General features: G+C 34.3%; 2 protein-coding genes and 1 long non-coding RNA gene across 4 annotated transcripts; 1 reads left to right on the forward strand and 2 right to left on the reverse strand.

Moving 5' to 3' along the window:
- Positions 1 to 969: 969 nt before the first annotated feature.
- On the reverse strand, positions 970 to 14,982 carry LOC109063051 (protein lin-37 homolog). Its single transcript, XM_019080128.2, has 10 exons — positions 14,852 to 14,982; positions 13,552 to 13,605; positions 13,399 to 13,465; positions 10,020 to 10,070; positions 9,853 to 9,882; positions 4,010 to 4,095; positions 3,332 to 3,489; positions 1,714 to 1,845; positions 1,351 to 1,424; positions 970 to 1,244 (listed from the first exon to the last, which is right to left on the reverse strand). The coding sequence occupies exons 2-10, from the start codon at positions 13,583 to 13,585 to the stop codon at positions 1,166 to 1,168; spliced, it is 711 nt and encodes a 236-aa protein (XP_018935673.2). The 5' UTR covers positions 13,586 to 13,605; positions 14,852 to 14,982; the 3' UTR covers positions 970 to 1,165.
- Positions 14,983 to 15,666: 684 nt separating this feature from the next.
- On the forward strand, positions 15,667 to 19,942 carry LOC122147761. 2 transcript variants are annotated; one of them, XR_006161832.1, is made up of 4 exons: positions 15,667 to 15,822; positions 18,473 to 18,558; positions 19,163 to 19,288; positions 19,603 to 19,942. It is a non-coding gene; the product is annotated as an uncharacterized LOC122147761 (long non-coding RNA). The 2 variants fall into 2 exon arrangements; XR_006161831.1 differs by having other exon boundaries at positions 19,163 to 19,942.
- A 1,465-nt stretch (positions 19,943 to 21,407) lies between these two features.
- On the reverse strand, positions 21,408 to 22,685 carry LOC109063073 (alpha-crystallin A chain-like). Its single transcript, XM_019080149.2, has 3 exons — positions 22,170 to 22,685; positions 21,639 to 21,761; positions 21,408 to 21,547 (listed from the first exon to the last, which is right to left on the reverse strand). Exons 1-3 carry the CDS (start codon positions 22,326 to 22,328, stop codon positions 21,443 to 21,445), a joined length of 387 nt encoding a protein of 128 aa, XP_018935694.1. The 5' UTR covers positions 22,329 to 22,685; the 3' UTR covers positions 21,408 to 21,442.
- Positions 22,686 to 22,975: the final 290 nt, after the last annotated feature.

Genomic DNA, 22,975 nt, shown 5'->3' on the forward strand with positions numbered 1-22,975 from the left:
ACATGCAGGACATGAAAACGAAACTTGAATTATAAGATATGTAGAAAAGTATTTTGTAGAAATATGTAGTTTCTGTTTAAACTTTATTCTGAATAAAACCACAGTGTATCAAAACATGTTACCTGCATTTGATGGTTATTGACTTAAGGATATTGCTCTCACAGTAGCAAGTTCTTATTGAAGCATTTAATTTCCCAAAAAAGTTAAATAACAAATAATAAGAATCAAATTAAATAAAAAGGATTTCTACTACATAAGCCTATTCAAATTTAGCAAAATTAAAAAGATAATGGTTAAAAATGTAATAATATATGAGACAAAAAAGTAATGACTATGGTTTTTTGGCAAACAAAAGAGCTTGAGTCAACTGTGATACAAAAGGAATAAAATTAATGCCATAAAGTTTTAAAAACTGTAACTCTAAAGGTGCGATGACATTTACCATTGAATTTTCGTGGGCTAAAGTGATTACAAAGAATAAACGCAATCGAAAATTTTGCATGAAGACAAACGATTTCCACACAGATTTCATATATGGTTCAGTTGGTCACACAAATTCATACATTTGACACGCGTTTAGAATAAACATGACGTTATCTTCCGAAGATGTGGAGATTATCATACCCCTTGCACCTCTTATCAATACCGATTGCACCTCTCTTTTGTGTTTTTGTTTATTTTTACTAATCTTTATAACATTTTTGTTAAAAATGTCAGAATCTTGAATGGGATTCTTTGGTGTTAAAGTGTGGCTTGGAAATACATCTCAAGCATTTAATAGATACACACTGCATTTACCTATAAATGTTTCTCATTGGTTGTACAGTTCCACAGTGTGTTAAATCAGAGCCAGATGGTTACTCATGCATAGTTAGATACTAGACAAATATTGAGTGTTGCAAGTTGGAAATGGCTGAGAACTATCATAAAGCATTCATTAATGCAGTTTTATTCAATAAACACATCAAATTAATTTTCAGTACTGCAGATTTATTTGTTCTTGTGAGTATGCATTTAAAGAGAAAAAGACATTACAAAATCATTTAGTTCAGCTCTCAATTCAAAATTTTGGATTATTTCACTCTCCTTGAAGGCTTCATGCCTGGACATCTTTGTTTCATTCCCAAAGCAGATTTTCTTCAGATGCACTAGTGATGTATGTGAACTAACGTTCATACATTTCCTTGAGGATTTTTATATTCTCGCTGTATCTCAGTTGGTTCTTACTGGAGGCTTCCTTCCACCTTTAACATATATGAAAAAAATTATAAATATCATATACATGATGTAATTTGTATCCCCCTCCCCCTGTAATTATATTTGAAATGATAGAATGATGAAAAATTATACTTCTGTCTAATTTTCTTCCAGCGTTTGATGTGACTGAAGATAAGAGGTGAGGTGCCTGCTGCAGCATCTACAGACTGAAAAAAGAAAAAAGAATCTTACAAAAACCAACTGGACATGACCAAACAAAGCACACAATTCAGCTATGTTAGTATTACAAACTTAAAGGATGACAAGACCAAAAAATTCAGTATGCAAACAGGTTTACTTACCACATTCCTAACAACAACTGGTTAAGAGTTAAGAGGAGGTGTTTGACGGAAACTATCTTTTCTGTCACTAAGCAGTTTGCTTAAATGCAAATCTTTAAAGAAAGATTAGTGCTTCCTGTAGACTGTGTGTGGCACAACAGTTGCAATAGCTCACCTGGCTCTCTGTAGGTTTCTCTACAGGTGGAATTCTGAGATTGACAGGTTCACCAGTTGCACCTACTGGACATGAAACAGGTGGAGGAAGTCTGTACACGTTCTGTCCTTTGCCGTTCAGCATGTCAGTCATCTGAAACAATAAGAATCAAAGAGCAGTTTCCTCCAAGTTTAATGTTTGTTTTTGGCACATATACATAAAGCCAAAGATAATTCTATTTTAGTATCACTGAGATACTATTATAGTTTTGATCAATTTTTAATTTTAACTTTCAGTTTAATTTAGTTTAATTTAATTTAGTTTTTAGTTTTCATAAATTTGTTGTGTTTTTGTCATTTTGGTAGTTTTTTGTGTATATATACATATGTTTTTTTTATTTGTTTTTTTTTATCAATTCTTATTTCAATTTTAGTTTTAGTTATTTTGTATATCAAGTTAACTAAATTAAAATGAGAAATTTAGCCTTGGTGACTATCTGAAATATATTATTCAGTTAGTGTTTATAATTTATTTTTATTTTTTTAATGGTTTACATTTAATTTTTGTTGTTCTAGTTAAAGGGTGAGTTCACCCAAAAATGAAAATTAACCCATGAATTACTCACCCTCAAGGCACCCTAGGTGCATATGACTTTCTTCTTTCAGACGAATCCAATCAGAGTTATATTAATAAACAAGCTAGCTAGATTAAATTGATTATTACGGTTTAAATATGTTTTTTTTTTTTTTCTTGAATGCATCGATTCTCTACAGGAGGTCTTTGTTCACCCCCCGGAGCCATGTGAGGAACTTTTTATTATGGATGGATGCACTTTATTTCACTTCTTTTGGACTGATGCACTGCAACACCTGCTGACTGCCATTAAACAGCTTGGCAGATTAAAGAAAATTTTTAATAATAATAATAATGGGCAAATTTTCATTTTTGGGTGAACTAATCCTTTAACTTTAATAAGCCTGGCCTATAGTGCAACAAGCACTGGAATAAACATTAAAATAAACATATGTAAGGGTTCTTGACATAACTATCTGTTTACATCAGGGGTCCCACAGAATTTGTTAAAAATTATTTTATAAAGATCTACCTGAAGAACCACTGAGCCTATCTACAAAAATTGCATATTGACTGTAGAAATTTAAATGACTATTCCAGGTCTGGAAATCACACAATTGAAATTCCCTGGTATTTCTAGGACTGTGAAAACTCTTTTACGAGGAATTCCATTGCCAGAATTATATAAACAGAGGCTCATCCACCAACAAAAATAGTCCCAATTCCAAAATATTATTTAGAAAACTGTAAACATTTTAAACAAATAAAATTTTAATGCACAATGTATGTGCTGTGCTCTAACAAAAATAGAATAGTGGCCAAACTGACTTCCATTTTAAGTACATTACAGGAAGCATGTTTTCGTTTGCCATTTTCTGAGGCAAACGGCAATGTGAGAGAGAGTTTATCTTGTGTTTAACTTGGAACACATCCATCTTTGAAAATCAACACTAGATTTCCAAGTGCAGCTATATAGACTGTGAAACAACTGTGTTACTCTGAGTAGTTCATCGATCTGAACGGGATGAGTATTTAAAATGATTGCAAAGTGAACGCTGGGTGTGACCTCGTCCTCCCCGGAGCTGTGAGGGGGGCTGGGCTCCGTTCTCTCTTGCAATGATGGGTTGTTTCTCATCCATGCCCGACAAATAGGATAGAGCGGCGTGGTGGTGCTGAACTGAGCCAAGTCCACACTGCGATCAAATAACTTGATAATATAAGCATCTGATGGAGAAAATGAGATGTGGAGCACGTAAGAAAACAGGAAACGGTTCTTATGAGATCAAGATTAAAAAAAAAAAACATGTATTTATTTTTCTAAATCTTGGCTTGAAAAAAAAAAAAAAAAAAAAAAAAAAAATTCACCACACATGTTGAATGATATGAAAACCCAATGGTGTTTCTCAGAAATGATAAAACATTTTACTGATCTGTCAGATACAAAGTTGCCTATATGGACAGGGAGAATTCAAATTCTGCACTTCTTGTCATTAATTTCAAATTTACTTGAATTCAAAGTATACATCACTATTTTTGACCTTTCCCTTACTTGGTTACTTAAATACACACAATTTTAAAATAAAACAAAGACCAATGAAATTAGCTGCCTGCCACAACATCTGATAGTAGATCAGGTAAAATAACCTGCCACTGTGAAAACAAAATATCCAAATTTGGCTGGTGCTGAGTGTTAATTTCATGAAATGAGAGAGGCAGACAAGGCGTTTTGGGATCTAGCTCTTACTTTGTTTGTGCTGGTTGGTATCTGCCAGACTGTCATCCATCTCTTTACGCTTCTTCCTTCTGTGTTGTGGGAATCGTGATGATGGTCTGTGAAAGGCAGAAAGAGGCTCTTAAAGCAAACTCTTCCAAACCATTTAGGAATAAATATTAGCTATTTTGTTAAAATTACTATTGTAAATATTTACAAAGCACACTTCGAATGTTAAAGACCATTAATAAGTGTAGTAATGCAGTTAGGATAGTTGAATAATTGTGATATTTGCAACTGTATTTGCAATGATTTTTCAGATTTGGAGAAATTTAGCAGTACATCATTTGTTTAGCCATGGAACCTCTGCAGTGAATGGGTGCCGTCAGAATGAGAATCCAAACAGCCGAGAAAAACATCACAATAATCCACAAGTAATCCACACCACTCCACTCCAGTCCATCAGTTAATGTCTTGTGAAGTGAAAAGCTGCGTATTTCTAAGATAATCCATCATTAAGATGTTTTAACTATAAAGCATTGCTTCTGGCAAAACTACTCGACCATAATCCATAATAAATAAAATATAATCCACCAGCATATTTAATTAGTGTTGATCTATGAATATTTCTGACCTGATTCAGACTTTTCTCTGGAGAAACAATATTACGGATGGAGAACTTTTTGAAGTTAAAAAAATGTCTTGATGAATTTGTTTCTTACAAACACAACATTTCGCATCACAAGACGTTAATTAAAGGGGTGGTTGATTGCGATTTCACCTTTTTAACGTTAGTTAGTGTGTAATGTTGTTGTTTAAACAAACAATATTTGCAAAGTTGCAGCGCTGAAAGTTCATTGCAAATGGAGATATCGTCTTTTAAAATACTGGCAGTTTAATGCCTACAAAAACGGTTGGTAAGGGAATACAACAAGCTTCTTCCCGGGTCCGTTACGTCAAGAACCCAGATAAACCCCGCCCCGGGAACATGCAACAAAGGGGTAGAGGCCATGTTGTGCTGCTTTAGAGAAGAGGAAGAGAAAACTAGGGGTGCATGTAAAAATCTGTTCATATATGAAATCGCGATTCTGTTTTCTAACGATTCTAATGGATTCACAAGTTTCAAAACCAATGTTCTAAAGCAGCAGTTCTCAATCCTGTTCCTTGCGTCGCCCTGCTCTGCATCTCTCTCTTTCTCCTTCTCTCTCTCTCGGTGTACATGTTGGGAGTGAGAAGGGTTTGTGTTTGAGAGAGGTTTGCTGTCGTGCACTTTTTCTATTATTTTCTTTCTTCAGTATGTGTTTTTTCTTTTTAGTTGTTTTTTTATAGTTTGTGTGTGAAGATTAATATAGGGTTCAATTTAGTAGGGTGCCGTGCTTTGCACGGTTTGCCTAGGTATGGTGTCCACAGGTGGAAGGACGCCATTATCTCTCCGTCATGGTTTCAGGTGTGTGCCAGAGGCTAGTGCTACAGTTGAAGATGTATTGTTGGCGGTTGGTGAGCAGATAGGCTATGAAAATATTGTTTCGGCTTCGAGAATCAATAAAGCCATAGTTGTGTTTCTTAAAACGGAAGCGTTGGTTAATAAGGTTATTGAAAATGGTTTGTGGGTGAAAGAAATTTTCATTACCATTACGCCGCTGTTTGCACCAGCAACAAAAGTGATTATTTCAAACATCCCTCCATTCATTGAAAATGAAGTCATAGTGAGAGAACCTGCGAGATTCAGAAAAGTTGTAAGTGAGGTCAAAGTGGTTTCTTTAGGATATAAAAAATATTGCTCTTAAAAATCTGATGTCTTTTAGGAGACAAGTGTTCATGTTTCTGAATTCTCCGGATAAATTATTGGATGTATCATTTGGGGTGAATTATGGCGATAGCTCGTACATGATTTTTGCTAGTACGGAGAGTTTGCGATGCTTTGAATGTTGGGAGTACGGACATAAAAGACTTTCATGCCCTCAAGAGAAAACCTTGGATGAACCCAGGATTAGTGAGACAGAAGAAACATTGGCGTGCAAGAATGTGGAGGTAAAACAGAAGCCGGGAGAGGAAAAATCAGACTCAGAAGAAGGTCCTGTGGCTGAGACGAGTAAAGACAATGGATTGGAGGTGAATAAAAGCATTGTGAGTAACTGACTTAATATTGACAACAAAAAGCCTAGTTGTAGCAGTGTAAATGGTACTGCAGTTGTAAAAGAGAAATTTGTAGATAGTCATGTAGGCTTACACGTCAGTAAAGAACTGTGCGCGAGTATGGAGAAGGATGATGTTGTTGTTGATATTATGACGCAGAGTCAGGATTACATGATGGATGATGAGAGTTTGTCTGTTTTGTCAGATCTCTATAAAGTTGATGATTATTTGTACTCTGTAGAACAGATAAATGCTTTTTTTGGACGAGACTAAAGGGAAAAAGGTAGAGATAGGAGATATTTTCCCTGATAAGGAAAAGTTTGTTGCTTCTGTAGTGTGGGCACATAAAACATACAATCATACTGTGTTATCCCAACAGAAATGGTATAGACTTAAGAAGTACATAACGACAAAAAGACAGGATAAAAAGAATGTGAATGAAAAAAGGATTCAAGGTAAAGCTAAATAGACCTTATGGCTTTATGTATGCTTCTGTGTATCTTTTTTCTTCTGTCCGGCTTTTCTTTTGATGGAATATCTTAAAATAGGTTCTTTAAATGTGAATGGTTTGAGGGATAGGAAAAAGCAGGCTTTAGTTTCGGAATACTTTAATATTAAGAATATTGCAGAGTAATGAGTCTGAATGGGGTTTGTGGTGGAAGGGAGAATATGTTTTAAGTCATGGCTCTAATGTTAGTGCAGGAGTTGCGATCTAGATATGATGTAGAACCTGGAAGATTACTTTTAGTAAGAGTTGAAATACATAATTATAATTTTCTTTTTGTTAATATGTATACTCCTAATGGGGTAACGGAAAGGGTTCTTTTATTTGATTAATTAAGTCGTGTTTTAAAAACTCTTAATTAAGGAGATGCAATTATAATGGCAGGAATTACACTTTCAATTTTAACATAGATAGAAATGCTGAAGAACCTCACCATAAATCAGCACGTGTATTATCTAATATAAAATTTTAAATCTTGAAGATATTTGGAGAATAAAAAACCCATTGCTTAAACAATACACTTGGGTAAAAGTAATGTTAATATTATTCCAAATATCATTTCAGACCACAAAATGATAACAATGGACTTTGTCATTTAAAAAAAAAAAAACTAAAAGGAGTTTGTATTGGTATTTTAATAATAAACTTTTACAAGAAAATTTTTAATTATTTTGGGAAATATCGTAAATGCAAAAAGGGATTTATGGTGATATTAAACAATGGTGGGACTTCAGAAAAGTGCAAATTAGAGCTTTCTATCAGCAATATTCATCATATTCAAAAAGGGCATGAAAGATCAGGATACGGGACTTGGAGAATGAGATTTCTGACAGAGGAGAAAATGATGGCGAGGAATGGACTTCAGTTGGAAACTGCCCTTTCAGAGAAAAAGCTTCAGTTTAACAATTTATTGTATGATAAAGTTAAAGGTGCCCTTGTTAGAATAATAGCTACGAATGATCAATAGGGCACATATTGATCCAACAGTAAGGGATGAATGTCCTTTTTGTTTTGAGCATGAAGATGCGTATCATTTATTTTTGCATTGTGAAAGATTGAAGCCAATGTTTTTATTGTTGGAAGAATGGAGTAAGAAATTGAATTTTGAATTTACATTAAATGGGTTTATTTATGGCCCAAAGTATAAGTATCAAAATAGAAAAATGTATGTGTAAATTAATTTTTTTTATACGGTCAAGCAAAGTTAGCTATGTGTCTAACAAGGAAAGAAAGGATGAATGGGGGTGTTTCTACTGATGTTAATATGACTTTAAAAGGTCTGATATCTGCCCGGCTTACTGTTGATTTCACATACTTTAAAATTGTTGGAGATCCTGATACTTTTAAACTTACTTGAGGTTTGAATGATGTTTAATGTGAATTAGAAGATGGAATTTTACAAATGAATGTATAAGGTTTTTTGTATAGTGATGTTAACTTATGTATTTTGCAAATATTGATTTACTTGTAACGTAATAATTGTTAAAAAAGAAAGACTAAAAGTCTCTCTCTCTCTCTCTCTCCCTCATTCAGATCGTCAGATCAGCTCCAACAAACTGTTCCATTTATACACTTATATTCACATAGCAATGAGAAGGGTTATACATGGACGCGTTTACAAACAACAGCATATCTAAAAGTATGAGACAACAACAAACAAACATACCATTAAGAGCCATGCTTGCACAAGTTCCTCTTCCTTAATATTCTCTGCGTCTCAATCGGGCTCAAATTGATAAGCAATATAGAAGATGTCATTGTTTACAATACAACCAGAGAACATTCTGAGATTGAGGAGCGGGATGTTCAGACGCGCTCTAGAGGCAGTTTAGCAAATCACAACACACTGAGCCAGCTGACCAATCTCAGCCCATGGCGTATTTCTGAGAGCGGGGCTTCATAATAATAAGAAATAATCTAGGCGTTTGTCAGAGAATGGACAGATCAGTGTGGAATAAAGGTAAATTTTGTGAAAAATAATGCGTTTTTAAAAAAAAACAAAGCATGAACATCCTAGACTGCACCCAATAAACACAATCAAGCCAGTCATTACAGTTTGGACTTTCATTCTGACGGCACCCATTCACTGCAGAGGATCCATTGGTAAGCAAGTTAATAATGCTAAATTTCTCTAAATCTGTTCCGATGAAGAAACAAACTCATCTACATCTTGGGTGGCCTGTGGGTGAGTACATTTTCAGCAACTGTTTATTTTTAGGTGAACTATTCCTTTAAAACAGGGTTTCCCAAAGTGGGGTCCGCGAACCCCTGGTGGTTCGTGAGGAAATTGTAGGGGATTCGTGAGTTGGTACATGGTTAGGGTGACCACCCATCCTGCTTTGCGTTGTAGGCCTACCGCACAGATTTTTACCCTTTGTCCTGCACGTCACATATGACCCGCATTTTCATCAGTCTGTTGATTTTTAATTGTCATATTAAGAAAACGCACATACGCTATTCTGCTTTTTTAAGAAAGCTTTTTATTCTCCATTAATTTTAACCAATTAAAAAAAATCGATACAATTTTCTTCTTATTTTAATAGTTTGTTTGAGGTGGTTTCTATGGCGTTATTTTAATGACAAATGACCCTCGCAGGTGGATTCTCTTCACTCTCACACAAAACGGACGTGCTTTCTCTCGCTTATTTCTGCGCGCTCAGAAACATAAATAAGCGCATATGACAACGGATGTAAATCAGTATTTACATAGCATAACAGTAGTAAATGTTTCCCACGTGTCCCACAAAATCAAATCCCGAAGTCAGATCTATTGACAGGTGGTCACCCTATACATGGTATGCCTTTGAGTGTATACCATTAGTGAATTAATAAAATAAAGAAAAATAAAAAAAAGAATTAAATTAAAAAGTTTTTGCAAAGAAATGTTACAGATTTATACAAATGTCATAAAAAATGTAAAATCTTAAATGTATAAAAATAATATTTTTCAGAAACCCTTTATTAAAAAAAAAATATTGTGAAAAAAAATGTTATACATTTTAAGTTACAGTAATATGAATTTTTATAATTTGTTGAGTATAATAACAATAGCTATGTAAATATTACTGAAACTTTAAAACTGATAAAAAAATAAATGTTTTAAAAGTTATTGAAATATTTAATTAAAATCTCAGGGGGTACTTCAAGTAAATAATTTAGGTCAAAGAGGTTCAGCTGACAAAAAAAGTTTGAAAACCCCTGCTTTAAAATAAAGGTCAGATAAGATTCTGCTTGCCTTTTCCCTGCAGAAGAAGGTGACAAATCCCTGTAAAAACAAAACATTTCATGTGCATTACATATGACTGTTAAATAAATCTTAATCATTTTACATCTTAAACCTTTTTCCTGGTCAAGAGAAGACAATGTTTATATCACTCATATGAAAATACTGTATGTGCATACTTGCTCAAAGAGTCTGCCACCATTTTCCCAGAATCCTCTTCATTCTGCTCCCTATGCAGAAAAAGAAAGAAAGAGCAGAAAGGATTATGCAAATGGCAATTTTCCCTAAACAACTGCTCTACTATATAAAAGTAATTTATTGCCAGTATTCTTTTCCTGAATTGTCATTTATTTGGATACTTTAAAAGGTTTTCAGGAAACAAATTAAAACATTACTGAAAAAAAAAACAAGTAAGTATTTCCAGAAACGGATCAGTAAATAATTTCAGATCATCAGGGTGGCAATTATTCAGACAGCTGAAATATAAATGGATTGTAACAAACAAAGCTATTAATCAATACTACACTAAATATTTTTCTGAGCTCAGTGGAAACAAAATCTTTGAGAAGCCATAAATGGTCATTATGTTCAGAGAACCTAGTCATTCAGATTTCCTAATAACGTCCTGTTGTCCTAGATGTTTGGTTCTCACATTCTGTGGAAAATCCAAAAATCAACAGATTACAAATACTAGGGATGTAGGAATGTGACATCCCTGTTAAGTTTTACCAGAATACAGAACGAGAGTAAAATGTTATTTATAGGGGATTCATTATATAAAAAAAAGTGTTAAAAATATGATTATTATAACAGACATTACAAATTTTATGCTCAAACTGTGAAGTCAATTCAGTTTTACTTGTACAGCACTTTTCACAATGCACAGAAAAAGATCACCCCCCTTTAAAATAACACCTCACACCTGACTGATCGGAGTCTGTCAGGAAATGACATAGGAGACTCAGGTGGGAAGCTACTTCCAAGAGTACTGGAAAATCCATGCAAAGAGGAAACTCTCTGGTAAGATCTCATCTCTGTTAATAAAATTAATACAATTTTCTATATTTTCAAATGGGCAATGATAAAGTTTCCATTTTGCGATGGTACGTTTAAGTAAATCACTGTGTCACTAACCAGTCCCTCCAGGATTTCATGGGACTTTTTTCTGATTTTTGCTGGCTAAAATGACTGATTTTGCTGCTGCTTTTCTTATTGTTTTGCAGTAAAAATATACCAAAGACAACATTTTTCTAACATTGTTTTGACTTTTCTGAAATCGACTACCATTGTAGGGCTCCAGACTAACATTTGAGGACACCAGCACACGTGCCATTAAGTTCTACAGAAGGTGGCACCAGCACCTGACAGTAAAGCACTCACTCTAATCGCACATGTACATCTCGGAGATGTCTATTTGATGTCTGCATTTACATATGCAAGATGTATTTTTAAGAGTGCTTGTTCATCTGCAGTACGTCTCCAAGATGTTTCCTGTCTTATTCAAATAGACATTTATTAGAATGCATGTAAAACTGCTTCTAAGACGTTTATCAAATTACACAGTAGATGTTTCCCAGATTTTTAGCAGACATCTTACAGATGTACTTGTGCTATCTAGGTAGTTGAGATGTAGATAAAATGAACTTATTACTGTCATTCATAATGTCTAAATATAATTTAATAAATACCAAAAAAAAAAAAAAGAATTCAGAATTTGTGCTCTGCATTTAACCCATCCAAAGTGCACACACACAGCAGTGAACACACACACACCGTGAACACACACCCGGAGCAGTGGGCAGCCATTTATGCTGCGGCGCCCGGGGAGCAGTTGGGGGTTCTGTGCCTTGTTCAAGGGCACCTCAGTCGTGTTATTGCCGGCCCGAGACTCGAACCCACAACCTTAGGGTTAGGAGTCAAATAGAATTATTGATTTATTGATTCTGTGGCGAATTTGACTGCTTTTTTTCCACTGTAGGCCTATCTCCCAGCGCTGTGTATAACGGTGCCGCGTCGCGTGATTGAGATAAGCCCATGGCTCCGGGCCGAGCAGATAAACTGTCTGCGCTGCGTAGCCCAAAGGAGTAACTTGGATTCGTTCCACTTTTGGTTTGTTTGTCTAATGTAGCTCTTGTAAATCGGTCATGAAATGAACGCAAAGCTGTTCATTTCATTTTTGGAAAATTTCTTTGATTGAATGAGCATGCGATGACGTCACGGGACGCATCTAAGCACAAAATTTGGGGAAAATCTGCGGCAATTACGAAAATTTGCGAGCTCTTGTGAAAATTGCAGAGTTTGCTTGATTTTGCCATAAATTCAGTGATCGCAGAACCGCAAAATCCTAGAGGGATTGACTAACACTATATATCATACATCAATCTTGTTTTCTCACAGAGTGTTATTTTACATCTCGCAGCACTTTCACTTACAGTGACAGACAAATTGGAAAACACGACAACTTTTAGCAAGCCAAGGCAAGAAAGCAATGCTTTCCTTGCTAAGGTTTGTTCGTAAACATAAAATTAGCTGCAATCAGTCTTTGTATTTGTTTGATCATATAATTGAACCTATACTTTATTATGGATCTGAAATATGGGGTTTTGAACCAGTGGAGTGTATTGAAAATGTTCAGCTATCTTTTTGCGTATCAGTACAAGTGTGAGCAATGTGGCTATCTTGGGTGATCTGGGTAGATTTGTATTGTCCACTTCTTATATGAAAAGATGTATAATGTATTGGATAAAACTGGTGTCTATGTCCAATTATCGTTATCCAAAAAAAATTGTATAATATGCTTTATCAATTGGATGATTAGGTAGAAAAACATGGGTTACTCGTATTAGAGTTCTGCTATATTTTTATGGTTTTTCTAGTGCCTGGGAAGCTCAAAGTGTAGGTAATATAAGAACATTTACAGCTATTCTTAACCAAAGATTAAAAGAAAAAGCACATGAGGCATGGTATACATCAGTTTTGGAAGTCAGTGCAAGTCTTTGTTGATACAAGAGAGCTGCATTACGTCCATGTCTAACATGCAACTGGTACGATCATTATTCCTTTTTAGATGTTCAAGTCATCATCTTGTTATAGAAACAGGCAGATGGAGTAATACACCAATAGCAGAGAGAATCTGTAGTTATTGTAAGTTTACATCAAATATTTCTGTGATAGAAGATGAGAAGCATTTTTTTGTATGATTGCTCTTTATATGATGAATTGCGCAAGAAATACTTAAGTGATCTTGCTCTTGTTGGTAATGTTTGTATTGATGTGTCAAGTGTTTGTGATTCAGGGTATGCATGGAGATTGGCAGTGTATGTATATCATGGAATGAAGAAAAGACTATCTGCCATGTCATTATGATTTGTAGAACTATGGGCCGAGAGGCCATGTATTCCTGGAACAAATTTGAAACTTGACAGACAAATTATTTTACAGTAAGATATTACATTGAGACATACTGACAATCTCCTAAAGTGGACCTATCACTAATGAGCTCTAATTGCTTGAGGTCCGTTTGCATCTTCGCTGTTACAGTCTAAAGCTTTCACTAACCTCTCACCGTCACTCCTCTCAACCAGACCTTGTAACACTGCATCAAGGCGGTTTCGAGCCCCAGCATCTGCAAAAGAACATTTTGTTAACCACATAAAACACTCCACGTACTAAAACAGTAATGCAAAAAGAAGCTTATGTTTGCAGCCTCACCCGTTTTCTCAGTCTTGATTTTACAGTGAAGCATTGTACCTCCTGATTTTTTTCCTGTAATTTTATTCAGATGAAGATTTGTTAATTACCATATGACTAATATAAAAGAAAGAGCTCAAACAGATTTAATGTAAAATTAAGTTGATTTGCTGCAGTTTGATATACTTTTATCTTTATGAGGGCATATAATATATATGCATTTACAGTGTATTCATTGTATTGTCAATCTGTATCTACTAACATGGTTACTACTACTACATATTTACTACTACTACGTGTGTGTGTGTGTGTACTGCATTTACAATTATAACTTACAATCTGAATCTACAAATATAATTATTACTACTTTTATTATTACTACACACATATACATACACACAGCTGGGTACATAATCAGGATTCCAACATAATCAGATTCCAAAAATCAAGTACTCATTATTACTAGAAATAATTACATTTTATAATGCTCATAATAAGATTACAATTACTTACTTTTTTATGGATTACCTGATTACATATTCACACAATGGCAGTAAATCATTGATAATTTATTCATTCTGAAAGACTTTTAGTGTGTGATGTCATTGCTGTTTTCATTAACGTTTGTTCATGTAATACAGGGATCACCAAATGTTTTTGCCCAGCTTGCTCTCTATGTGTGTGTGTGTGTGTGTGTGTGTGTGTGTGTGTGTGTGTGTGTGTGTGTGTGTGGACATACTTAGCCATATTTTGGGAACAAATTTGTACTCAAAGGTGAGCAACACCTGACAAAATCGCCAAAAACCTCCATTTAGTGACGTCCTCATTTGTAAAACTTAAAGTAAAGTAAACAAAGTTTTTTTGAAATTGTAAAAATGCATAAAGTTTTCTGTGAGGGGTAGGGGTGGGTTTAGGTTAAAAAGTGTAGAACTATCTGTATATTGAAACAGAAGTCTACGTAATGTCCCCATTTAGATAGCTAAGTAAAGGTGTGTGTGTGTGTGTGTGTGTGTGTGTATATATATATATATATATATATATATATATATATATATATATATATATATATATGGTAAATCAGTACAAACGTATGCAAAAGAGAACGCACAGGGAGTATGAAAAACAAGTAAAAACAATAACATTATTTTGCTAATCAGCTACAATGATATAAACGGCTGACGTTAGCTAGCTTGAAAACCAATTAAATTCATCTTTAACTCTTCGCCGACTTCATAAATCCCTGAACAATAACATAATATTTTAAATAACACTATTTAGGAGCGGAAAACACTATATAAATAGAAACCAACACGATATTCACCTTTCAATCCTTAGCTGAAAGACTGACGACCATAGACTGAGCCGCACAATCCGACATTCCTCTTCCGCGCGCAATGAGATTCCTGGCTCCTCATTGGCTTCAGTGGATGAGACTGCTGCGCTCTTATTGGTTCTATTTGCTGTCGATCACAAAATACGAAACTCTATTGGCTGGTCAACTGTCTTCGACAACAATGTAAACAACAGTTGTCGGACTACATATCCCAAGGTACAACACAGTCATAGAATTCGAAAAGTAAGCAGAGATCATTTTTTGACAAACATTTTTTTTAAAGAATTTGAATTATGATTTTGGATTATTGTTGGTTGTGGTTTGTTTTTGAGAGTTTAAATAGCGTATAGCTTGTTAATAGTGAGCTAAAATACCGTTTAATCCACTGATCTATATATGACATTTCATATTAAAATTTCAAATAGAAAACAATTATTTGAAATTCTAATTTTATTTCACAGTATTACTGTTTTGAATGTATAGTTTATAAATAAGTACAATTAAAATCTTGGCCATGGGAGGTCTGTTGTAAAATGAAAAACTGACTGAGATTTACATCTGGAAGTGGACCATTTCACTCACCATTTGCTACGCAGTGAACCATTCATTTGAAATATCACCAGATCTTCCTTTCTTTAAAGGAAAGCTGAAGTAATGTTGCCACATGTAGTGACACATTATTATATATATTATATATAGATGAGCAGGTCCAGGGTATTTAATTCAAGCTTTATGTTTGCCTTGAAAGGGTTTGTTGTTGCTTGTTAATTATATGACATCCTTTTGTTGTTATTTAATTCTTAAGTGCATTGAACGCTTCCGCTTTGGAAATCCACACAGTCGAGAAGAAAGATGCCTTCAGGTAAATGAGGGAGAAGATGACCATCTGTTTTGGTGGATGCGCACATCCCCTCCATCCAGTTCAACACCAACACAACCATCAGAGAAATATAGCAGAGGTGTGCTTTGAAGAATAATAATAATAATAATAATGTTTCAGTGTGGGTTGATAATATAAAGTATTTCAGTTCATAATTCACACTTTTCAATTTAATTCAAGTTTATTTGTATAGCGCTTTTTACGATACAAATCATTGTAAAGCAACTTTACAGAAAATTAAGTTTCTACAATATTTAGTAGTATCTTATCAGTGATGACTGTCAGTTTATGTGCATATGGCAGAAATGTTCGGAAAAATCAATAAAAGACGTAAACAAACAGACGATTAACACTATTAACAGCAATTATGCAATCAAACTTATAGCAAAATGTGGTAGTCCTGTACAGTATGTTGTCTCTGGGTTAGCATCATCTGAGGTCCTCTGAGGGGTTGGCATCATCTCTTCTCAGGTGTTCTGGATCCAGACTGAAGCTAAATCCTAGTTACCACGGGATGTAAATCCCGTGGCAAACCAGAGAAACAAATAGAGACATAATTAGCGTAGCTGCTGTTCCAGCCAAGTAAAATTAATTAGTTTTACCCAAGCTAAAGAATAATAATGCACATTTGATCAGATATAACTGCAGTCCAAAATGATGAGATGCATTATTTGAATGCTTGGCTAAAGAGGTGTGTTTTTAATCTAGATTTAAACAGAGGAAGTGTGTCTGAACCCCGAACATTATCAGGAGGGCTATTCCAGAGTTTGGGAGCCAAATGTGAAAAAGCTCTACCTCCTTTAGTGGACTTTGCTATCCTAGGGACTACCAAAAGTCCAGCGTTTTGTGACCTTAGGGAGCATGATGGATTGTAGCGTGGTAGAAGACTAGTTAGGTACACAGGAGCTAAACCATTAAGGGCCTTATAGGTAAGTAATAATATTTTGTGACTGATACGGAACTTAATATGTAGCCAGTGCAAAGACTGTAAAATTGGGGTAATATGATCATATTTTCTTGACCTGGTAAGGACATTTTGGACTACCTGTAGCTTGTTTATTGAAGATGCAGGACAACCAGCTAGCAGTGCATTACAATTGTCCAGTCTAGAGGTCATGATTGCATGAACTAGCTTTTCTGCATCAGGAACAGGTAACATGTTTCGTAGCTTGGCAATGTTTCTAAGATGGAAGAATGCTGTTTTTGTAACATGGGAAATATGATTTCCAAAAGACAAGTTGCTGTCTAATATAACGCCCAGATTTTTGACTGTAGAGGAAGTAACAGTACATCCGTCTGGTTGCAAATTTTAATCTACGAGATTCTGTGTAATTTTTTTTTTTTACTTTTCATTTATAATTAGAGTCATTTTTGTGTATGTATGTCCTGTTTATAGAAGCACTTGACCTCATGAACGATGGCCCGGTCAGCACCCAGAGAACATCTCAAAGCCACAGCATGATGAAACCACGCTGTCTCCAGCTATTCACAAGCTTGACATCAGTATGCTGCTGAGTTTTGCATAAAACTGAACAACTGATTTGCCTAAAAGAGCTCAATGCATTTTGACCATATTTTAAAGATTATGACAAATAATGAACAGTTTGTTATATTACTGTATGTCTTTTGTATGAAGTAAAAAAAAATGAGAGAATTAGACATACTGTATTTTCTCAAGATGCCGGATGTTCTGCAGTGTGGTGGTTGACTGTTGCCGTCTAGTGGTGCTAGCTGGGAAATCTTCCTCCATGAGGTTCTTTATTTACAATATATACACTTCTGTTTTTAGAGTTTGGGGTCAGTAAGATTTTGTTTTGGATAGATATCAATACTTTTATTTAGCAAGGATTAAATTGATCAAAAGTCACATTAAAGACAGTTATAATGTTACAAAAGGTTATGCTCTTTTGAACTTTTTTCAAAGATTCCTGATAAAATGTTTCCTTAAGTATATTACGGAATTAATATATATCTGTATATAATACACAGCTGTTACCGGAAGGGATAATAATAAATATTTACTAATATTAGAATGATTTCTGAAGATCATGTGACACTGAAGACTGGAGTAATGATGCTGAAAATTCAGCTTTGATCCCAGAAGTAAATTACATTTTAAAATATATTAAAATACAAATCAGTTCTTCTAAATTGTAATAATATTTCACAATATTACTGTTTTTACTGTATTTTTGATCAAATACATACAGCCTATAAAGCCCCAAACTTTTGAACGGTGTGTGTAATTTATATTTTATTTATTATATAATAAATAGATAAACTGAATAAATACCTAATAATAAACAAAATGAAAAAAACTGCTTAGATCAGCAGGGGCAATATTGTGATGCTTTGCTTAACTTTCTGTCTTCCATGTTGATGGAAACGGCTCTAGAATGCATTAAAGGAAGAAGAACTCACTCAAATATAATCAGACCAGCTGATATTAAGTGTACTCTGTTGAGCATCAAATGTTGTGTATTTATAAATTCCCCACAACAGAGAGTTGTTATGCAACCCTTGGCTCAGATTCTCTGTTTTGAATTGCAGGATGTCACTGTCCTCTCCTCAGGATGATTTAATGTGCCTGGTGGAAAATATCTCAGGCTGTCTTTAAATGTCAGTGCCCGATCATAACACTGCATGTACAGTATAGTGACCGTTATTGCTAGTGACAGTATTATTGTAGTTCATAATCTCATGGATGTCCACCACAAATTTCCTTTCAGATATTATCTGAATCATCCCACTGTGATCAAGAAGAACCAGAGATACTGCAGCTACAAGAGAGGCCCAGCCGTTTACTGCAGAGGAGGTGAGACGTACTGTAAACACACACTCACTCAAGAGGGGAAACGTCATTTCACAATGATAGATGACCACCAGCATAGACAGCTTCCTGTCTGAATGTCAGGGCTGAATGTTCAAGTGTGAAAGTCTATACGGGAGTTTCACAATCAAGCAAGATTGATTACTTTTATTCAGCAAGGACACATTAAATTGATCAAAAGTGACAGTAATGACATTTACAACATTACGAAAGATTTCTATTTCAAAAAGAAAAATGCTGTATCACAGTTTCCACAAAAACATTGAGCAGCACAACTGTTTTCAACATTGATAAAAAATATATATTAAGCAGCAAATCAGCATATTAGAATGATTTCTGAAGGATCATGTGACATTGAAGACTGGAGTAATGATGCTCCTAAAAATGAATGTTAGAAGGAATTTAAATCACTTCATAGCAGGGTTAAAGTCCTGATTGTTTAATAAAGGTTCCTAGGTGTTGACAAATTTTCTTAAACATTATGACTATCAAAAATGTTTGTTATTGCATTATGACTGCACATTCCACCTTGGTATTTCACTTTAGAGTCATTAGGTTTGAACAGTTTAGATGATCTTTGTGTTTTTAGTGAGCATTCACTCAGCAGTGGCTCTGTGCCAGATCTGGGGGTCTGGGCTGCTCTGATTTCTCTTCCCCCGTAAGCACCGATGAGCCGGTCCGAAGACCGTGTCCACCTTAATGGTCTCAACCAACAGTAAGTAATAGGTGTAACACATAAATTACTGTACATATTTACTGTACATCTTGTAACACACACACACCCTATTTATCTTTTCCTGAACATCTTTGTGTTTCCGATTTCAAAAAACACACCCTTATCAGATTAAAGTGTACCCACACCTCTGACCTCAAATGCAAAAAAAAAGCAAAAATGGTTGTGTAAACATTCTCCATTAACTAAAACCAAACAGAAAAGGATATAAATGCCATTTTGGCTTGCTAGGTAATTATAATAGTGCAATAAAAGTGCATTAGAGCATTTTGTTTGTTTGTTTTTGTGTCTTTAAGTGTTTCTAGAGCCTAGTTTGTGTGAGGAAATGTCTTTTATTCTTCTTGCGGTTGGTTCTGAGGGGTCCGGTGTCTGGTGTGAAGATGACATCCTGTTTTAGTGGCGACTAAGAAGGAAGATGGAACAGGCCAGACAATGGTGTCAGGAGGCCCCTTTCCATAATTCTGTTCTCCATATACCTCTATCACACAGTGTCAGACAAAACCAGGTGAACCAACACCACAGTGCACATCAGGGTTATTCCTTTTTGATTAATATGTGCCCAAAAGTTAAATGTTTCAGAATATATAAAATAATATTATATTATATCCTATGATATAATATAATTTTCAAACGTTTGGATCACTAAGATTTTTTATGTTTTTGAAAGAATTTATGCTCAGCAAGGCTGCGCTTATTTGATCAAAAAATTATGTAAAACACAGCGGTATTATGAAATATTATTGTTAACTAAAATAACTAATTTCTATTTTAATATATTTTCAAATATAATTTATTCATGTGATGCAAAGCTGAATTTTCAGCATCATTACTCCAGACTTGTCACATGATCTTTCATAAATCTTTCTAATATGCTGATTTGCTGCTCAATAACATTTCTTATTATTATCAATGTTAAAAACAGTTGTGATGTTTAATATTTTTGTAAATTCTGTGGTACATTTTTAAGGATTATTAGTTAAAAAGTTTTACTGTCACTTTTGATCAATTTTATTGATCAGTTATATAAAAGCTGAATCTTCAAGATTTGGTTGAATATAGTGTTCAAAAGAACAACCTTTATTTGTAATAAAAAAATGTTGTCACTTCTGGTAAATTTTATGCATTTTGCATTAATTTTTTTTTTATTAATTTACAATAAATCTTACTGACCCCAAATTTTTGAATGGTAATGGTAAGGACTTTGGGCAGGAGTTTGAAGACGATCCTTTGTTGCAAGTCCTCAGACAGCAGAGGAAATGGGAAAAGGAACAACTTTGGTGAGAATATCTACAATTTATCTGTTAACAACATATATTTAACACAAATCTTCACTAATGAATTAGACTTTTTGCTTGATCAGTTTTTTTTTTTTTTTTTTTTTAGTGTGGTTTTTATGATGTTCTAGAGGATATGTGGAGCATGTTTTTTATATATGTGTTGTGCAATACATTTCACATTATCATGTTTATTTTTGCTACTGTTTATTTATGCTATTTTATGTTGTGGATTCAAACATGTATGAATGTATTTCTAAATAAAGACCTTTGCAAATAAACAAGGGTGTTTCATTATATTTATTGATATTCAATCTGTACATCACACAAATATTAGAACTAAATTAACACTTACGTAATTATTTCATTTTGTAAAAATATGTACAATCCTAACATAGCCTATCAAGGTGAACTGAATAATCTGTGCAATTTTGTAAATAAGCAAATGTGATCTAACACAAAAATAAGTCCTTTCTGAATGGTTCCCATACTAAATTCAGTATGACTGTGGGTTTGGGAGAGGAGACCCTGTTAATGCGAGGACAGATTTGTCGCTCTTACAGGCTGTATGCTAAACCAACAGCAAATGTGAAGAAAATGTGATATGATCTTGTTGGCTTGAAATCAAGTATGTTTGGAGTAGTCCACCGCCACAAGGGGGAGTGAGAGTCTGTTTTGGTCTTTACCATTGCTTAACGTGAGAAACCCAGAAGATGGGGAATTTTAATCAAGAACTAAAACAGTGAAGAAGAGCAAAAAATAAATCTAAACATGAGTGGAGGAAACTGCATGTGTGTGTGCGCATCATGGTCTGCTGTGATTTAAGTCTGGAATTGTCTCTATGTCAGAGGTGCTGAGATTACTAGCATGCTTCTGTTGACATGGCTGATTCCAGTGCCATGATGTCCACTTCGTTTGGGATCCGGTATCGCCGGTTAAACTTACGTGTCACCAGTCCTGAACCATCCTAGAATTGAACAAAGTTTAACATCTGATAATCCTAATGCACATTAATATAGGAGTCAGCATCAGAAAGAAGAAGCCATTGGGTGTTTTACCTTATTTTGTTCGTGTTTTCCCTCAACCACAACATAATCTCCAACAACTTTAACCAGCAGGTCCTCAGGACTGAAATGTTTCACATCAACCTGCACAGTAAATCCTTTATGATCACAGGCAACCTGTAGAGAAAGTGAATTTAATTAATTTGCCAGTACATAATCCATTTCTAACTCTACTACAGAGAAAATTTCAGATTTTATTTTTTTATTGGTCATTATTATAATTATGTATTTTATTCTGTGCCTAAAATATCATTTTTATTTATTAAATATTTAATAGATTTTATAGAATTTATTTAGCTTTATATTTTCATGATTACTACTTGTTCTTATGCACTTGCTACTAATTCTTCATATCAAGTAATTATAATTTAATCATTTAAATATTTAATTTATAATTACTTTAAAAGGCTGTAAATTTGTTGCACTGAAAAATAAATGTTTTTTTTTTTTTTAATAGCATTTAATAGTGACAAGTTACATCAGAGAATAAAAAAAAAAAAAAAAAAAAAAAAACTATTACTCCACCTGTGCTGCTCCGGTGGCCTTGGAGACTGGGATTAAAAGTTTGGTCGGAGTCCATGAATAAGGTCCAATTGTCCCGTTCCACCGGGGGAATAAGGGTGGGAGAATCCTTTCCCATGGGATACTGCTCACCGGGAGAGGAGGCGGCAAGTCGAAGTCCATTCTTCTGGGATAAATGTTAAACTTGCTGAAGATAATCTGGACTTTACGGGAGACGCAAAAGAACGATCAGGAAATGAAAACCCAACTGAATTGTTAGATATGTAGAAAACTGTTCTCTAAATGATAAACCTGGATCTAATCCAGTATGTTTATAGTCCTTATCTAGCAACTTGTAAAACACAGAAACTCCAAATTTCATGTTTGAAGCTTGACTGTGTATAATGTGTGTTGTAAAACCAAACAAAGAAAATCTCTTCAAGTATAGGCTAATGAACATTATATATGTTTGTGAAACTTCTCATGAATCTAAATATGCAAAAGCTCATTTTGTTCTGCTGATTTATGTTTGAACTTTATTCTGAATAAAACCACAGTGTATTAAAAATCTTTACCTGCATTTGATGCCAATTTCCTAAAGGATATTTATACTCTCGCAGTAGCAAATTCCTATTGAATGGTTTTCCCTAAAAAGCAACAAAATATATAAAAATTACAAAGTAACACAGTTTATCTAATGACATATGGGACAAAACGGGAAAAAATACCATCTGGTCATTATTACAAAATATTAGCACAAAAACATTTTTGGAACATTTTGTTTCTGAATTGTTCTAGTTGGACGTTCAGCCAATGTTTTTTAAATATGT

The sequence above is a fragment of the Cyprinus carpio genome, chromosome A15 (genome assembly GCF_018340385.1).
Source record: "Cyprinus carpio isolate SPL01 chromosome A15, ASM1834038v1, whole genome shotgun sequence".
NCBI classification, from domain to species: Eukaryota; Metazoa; Chordata; class Actinopteri; order Cypriniformes; family Cyprinidae; genus Cyprinus; species Cyprinus carpio.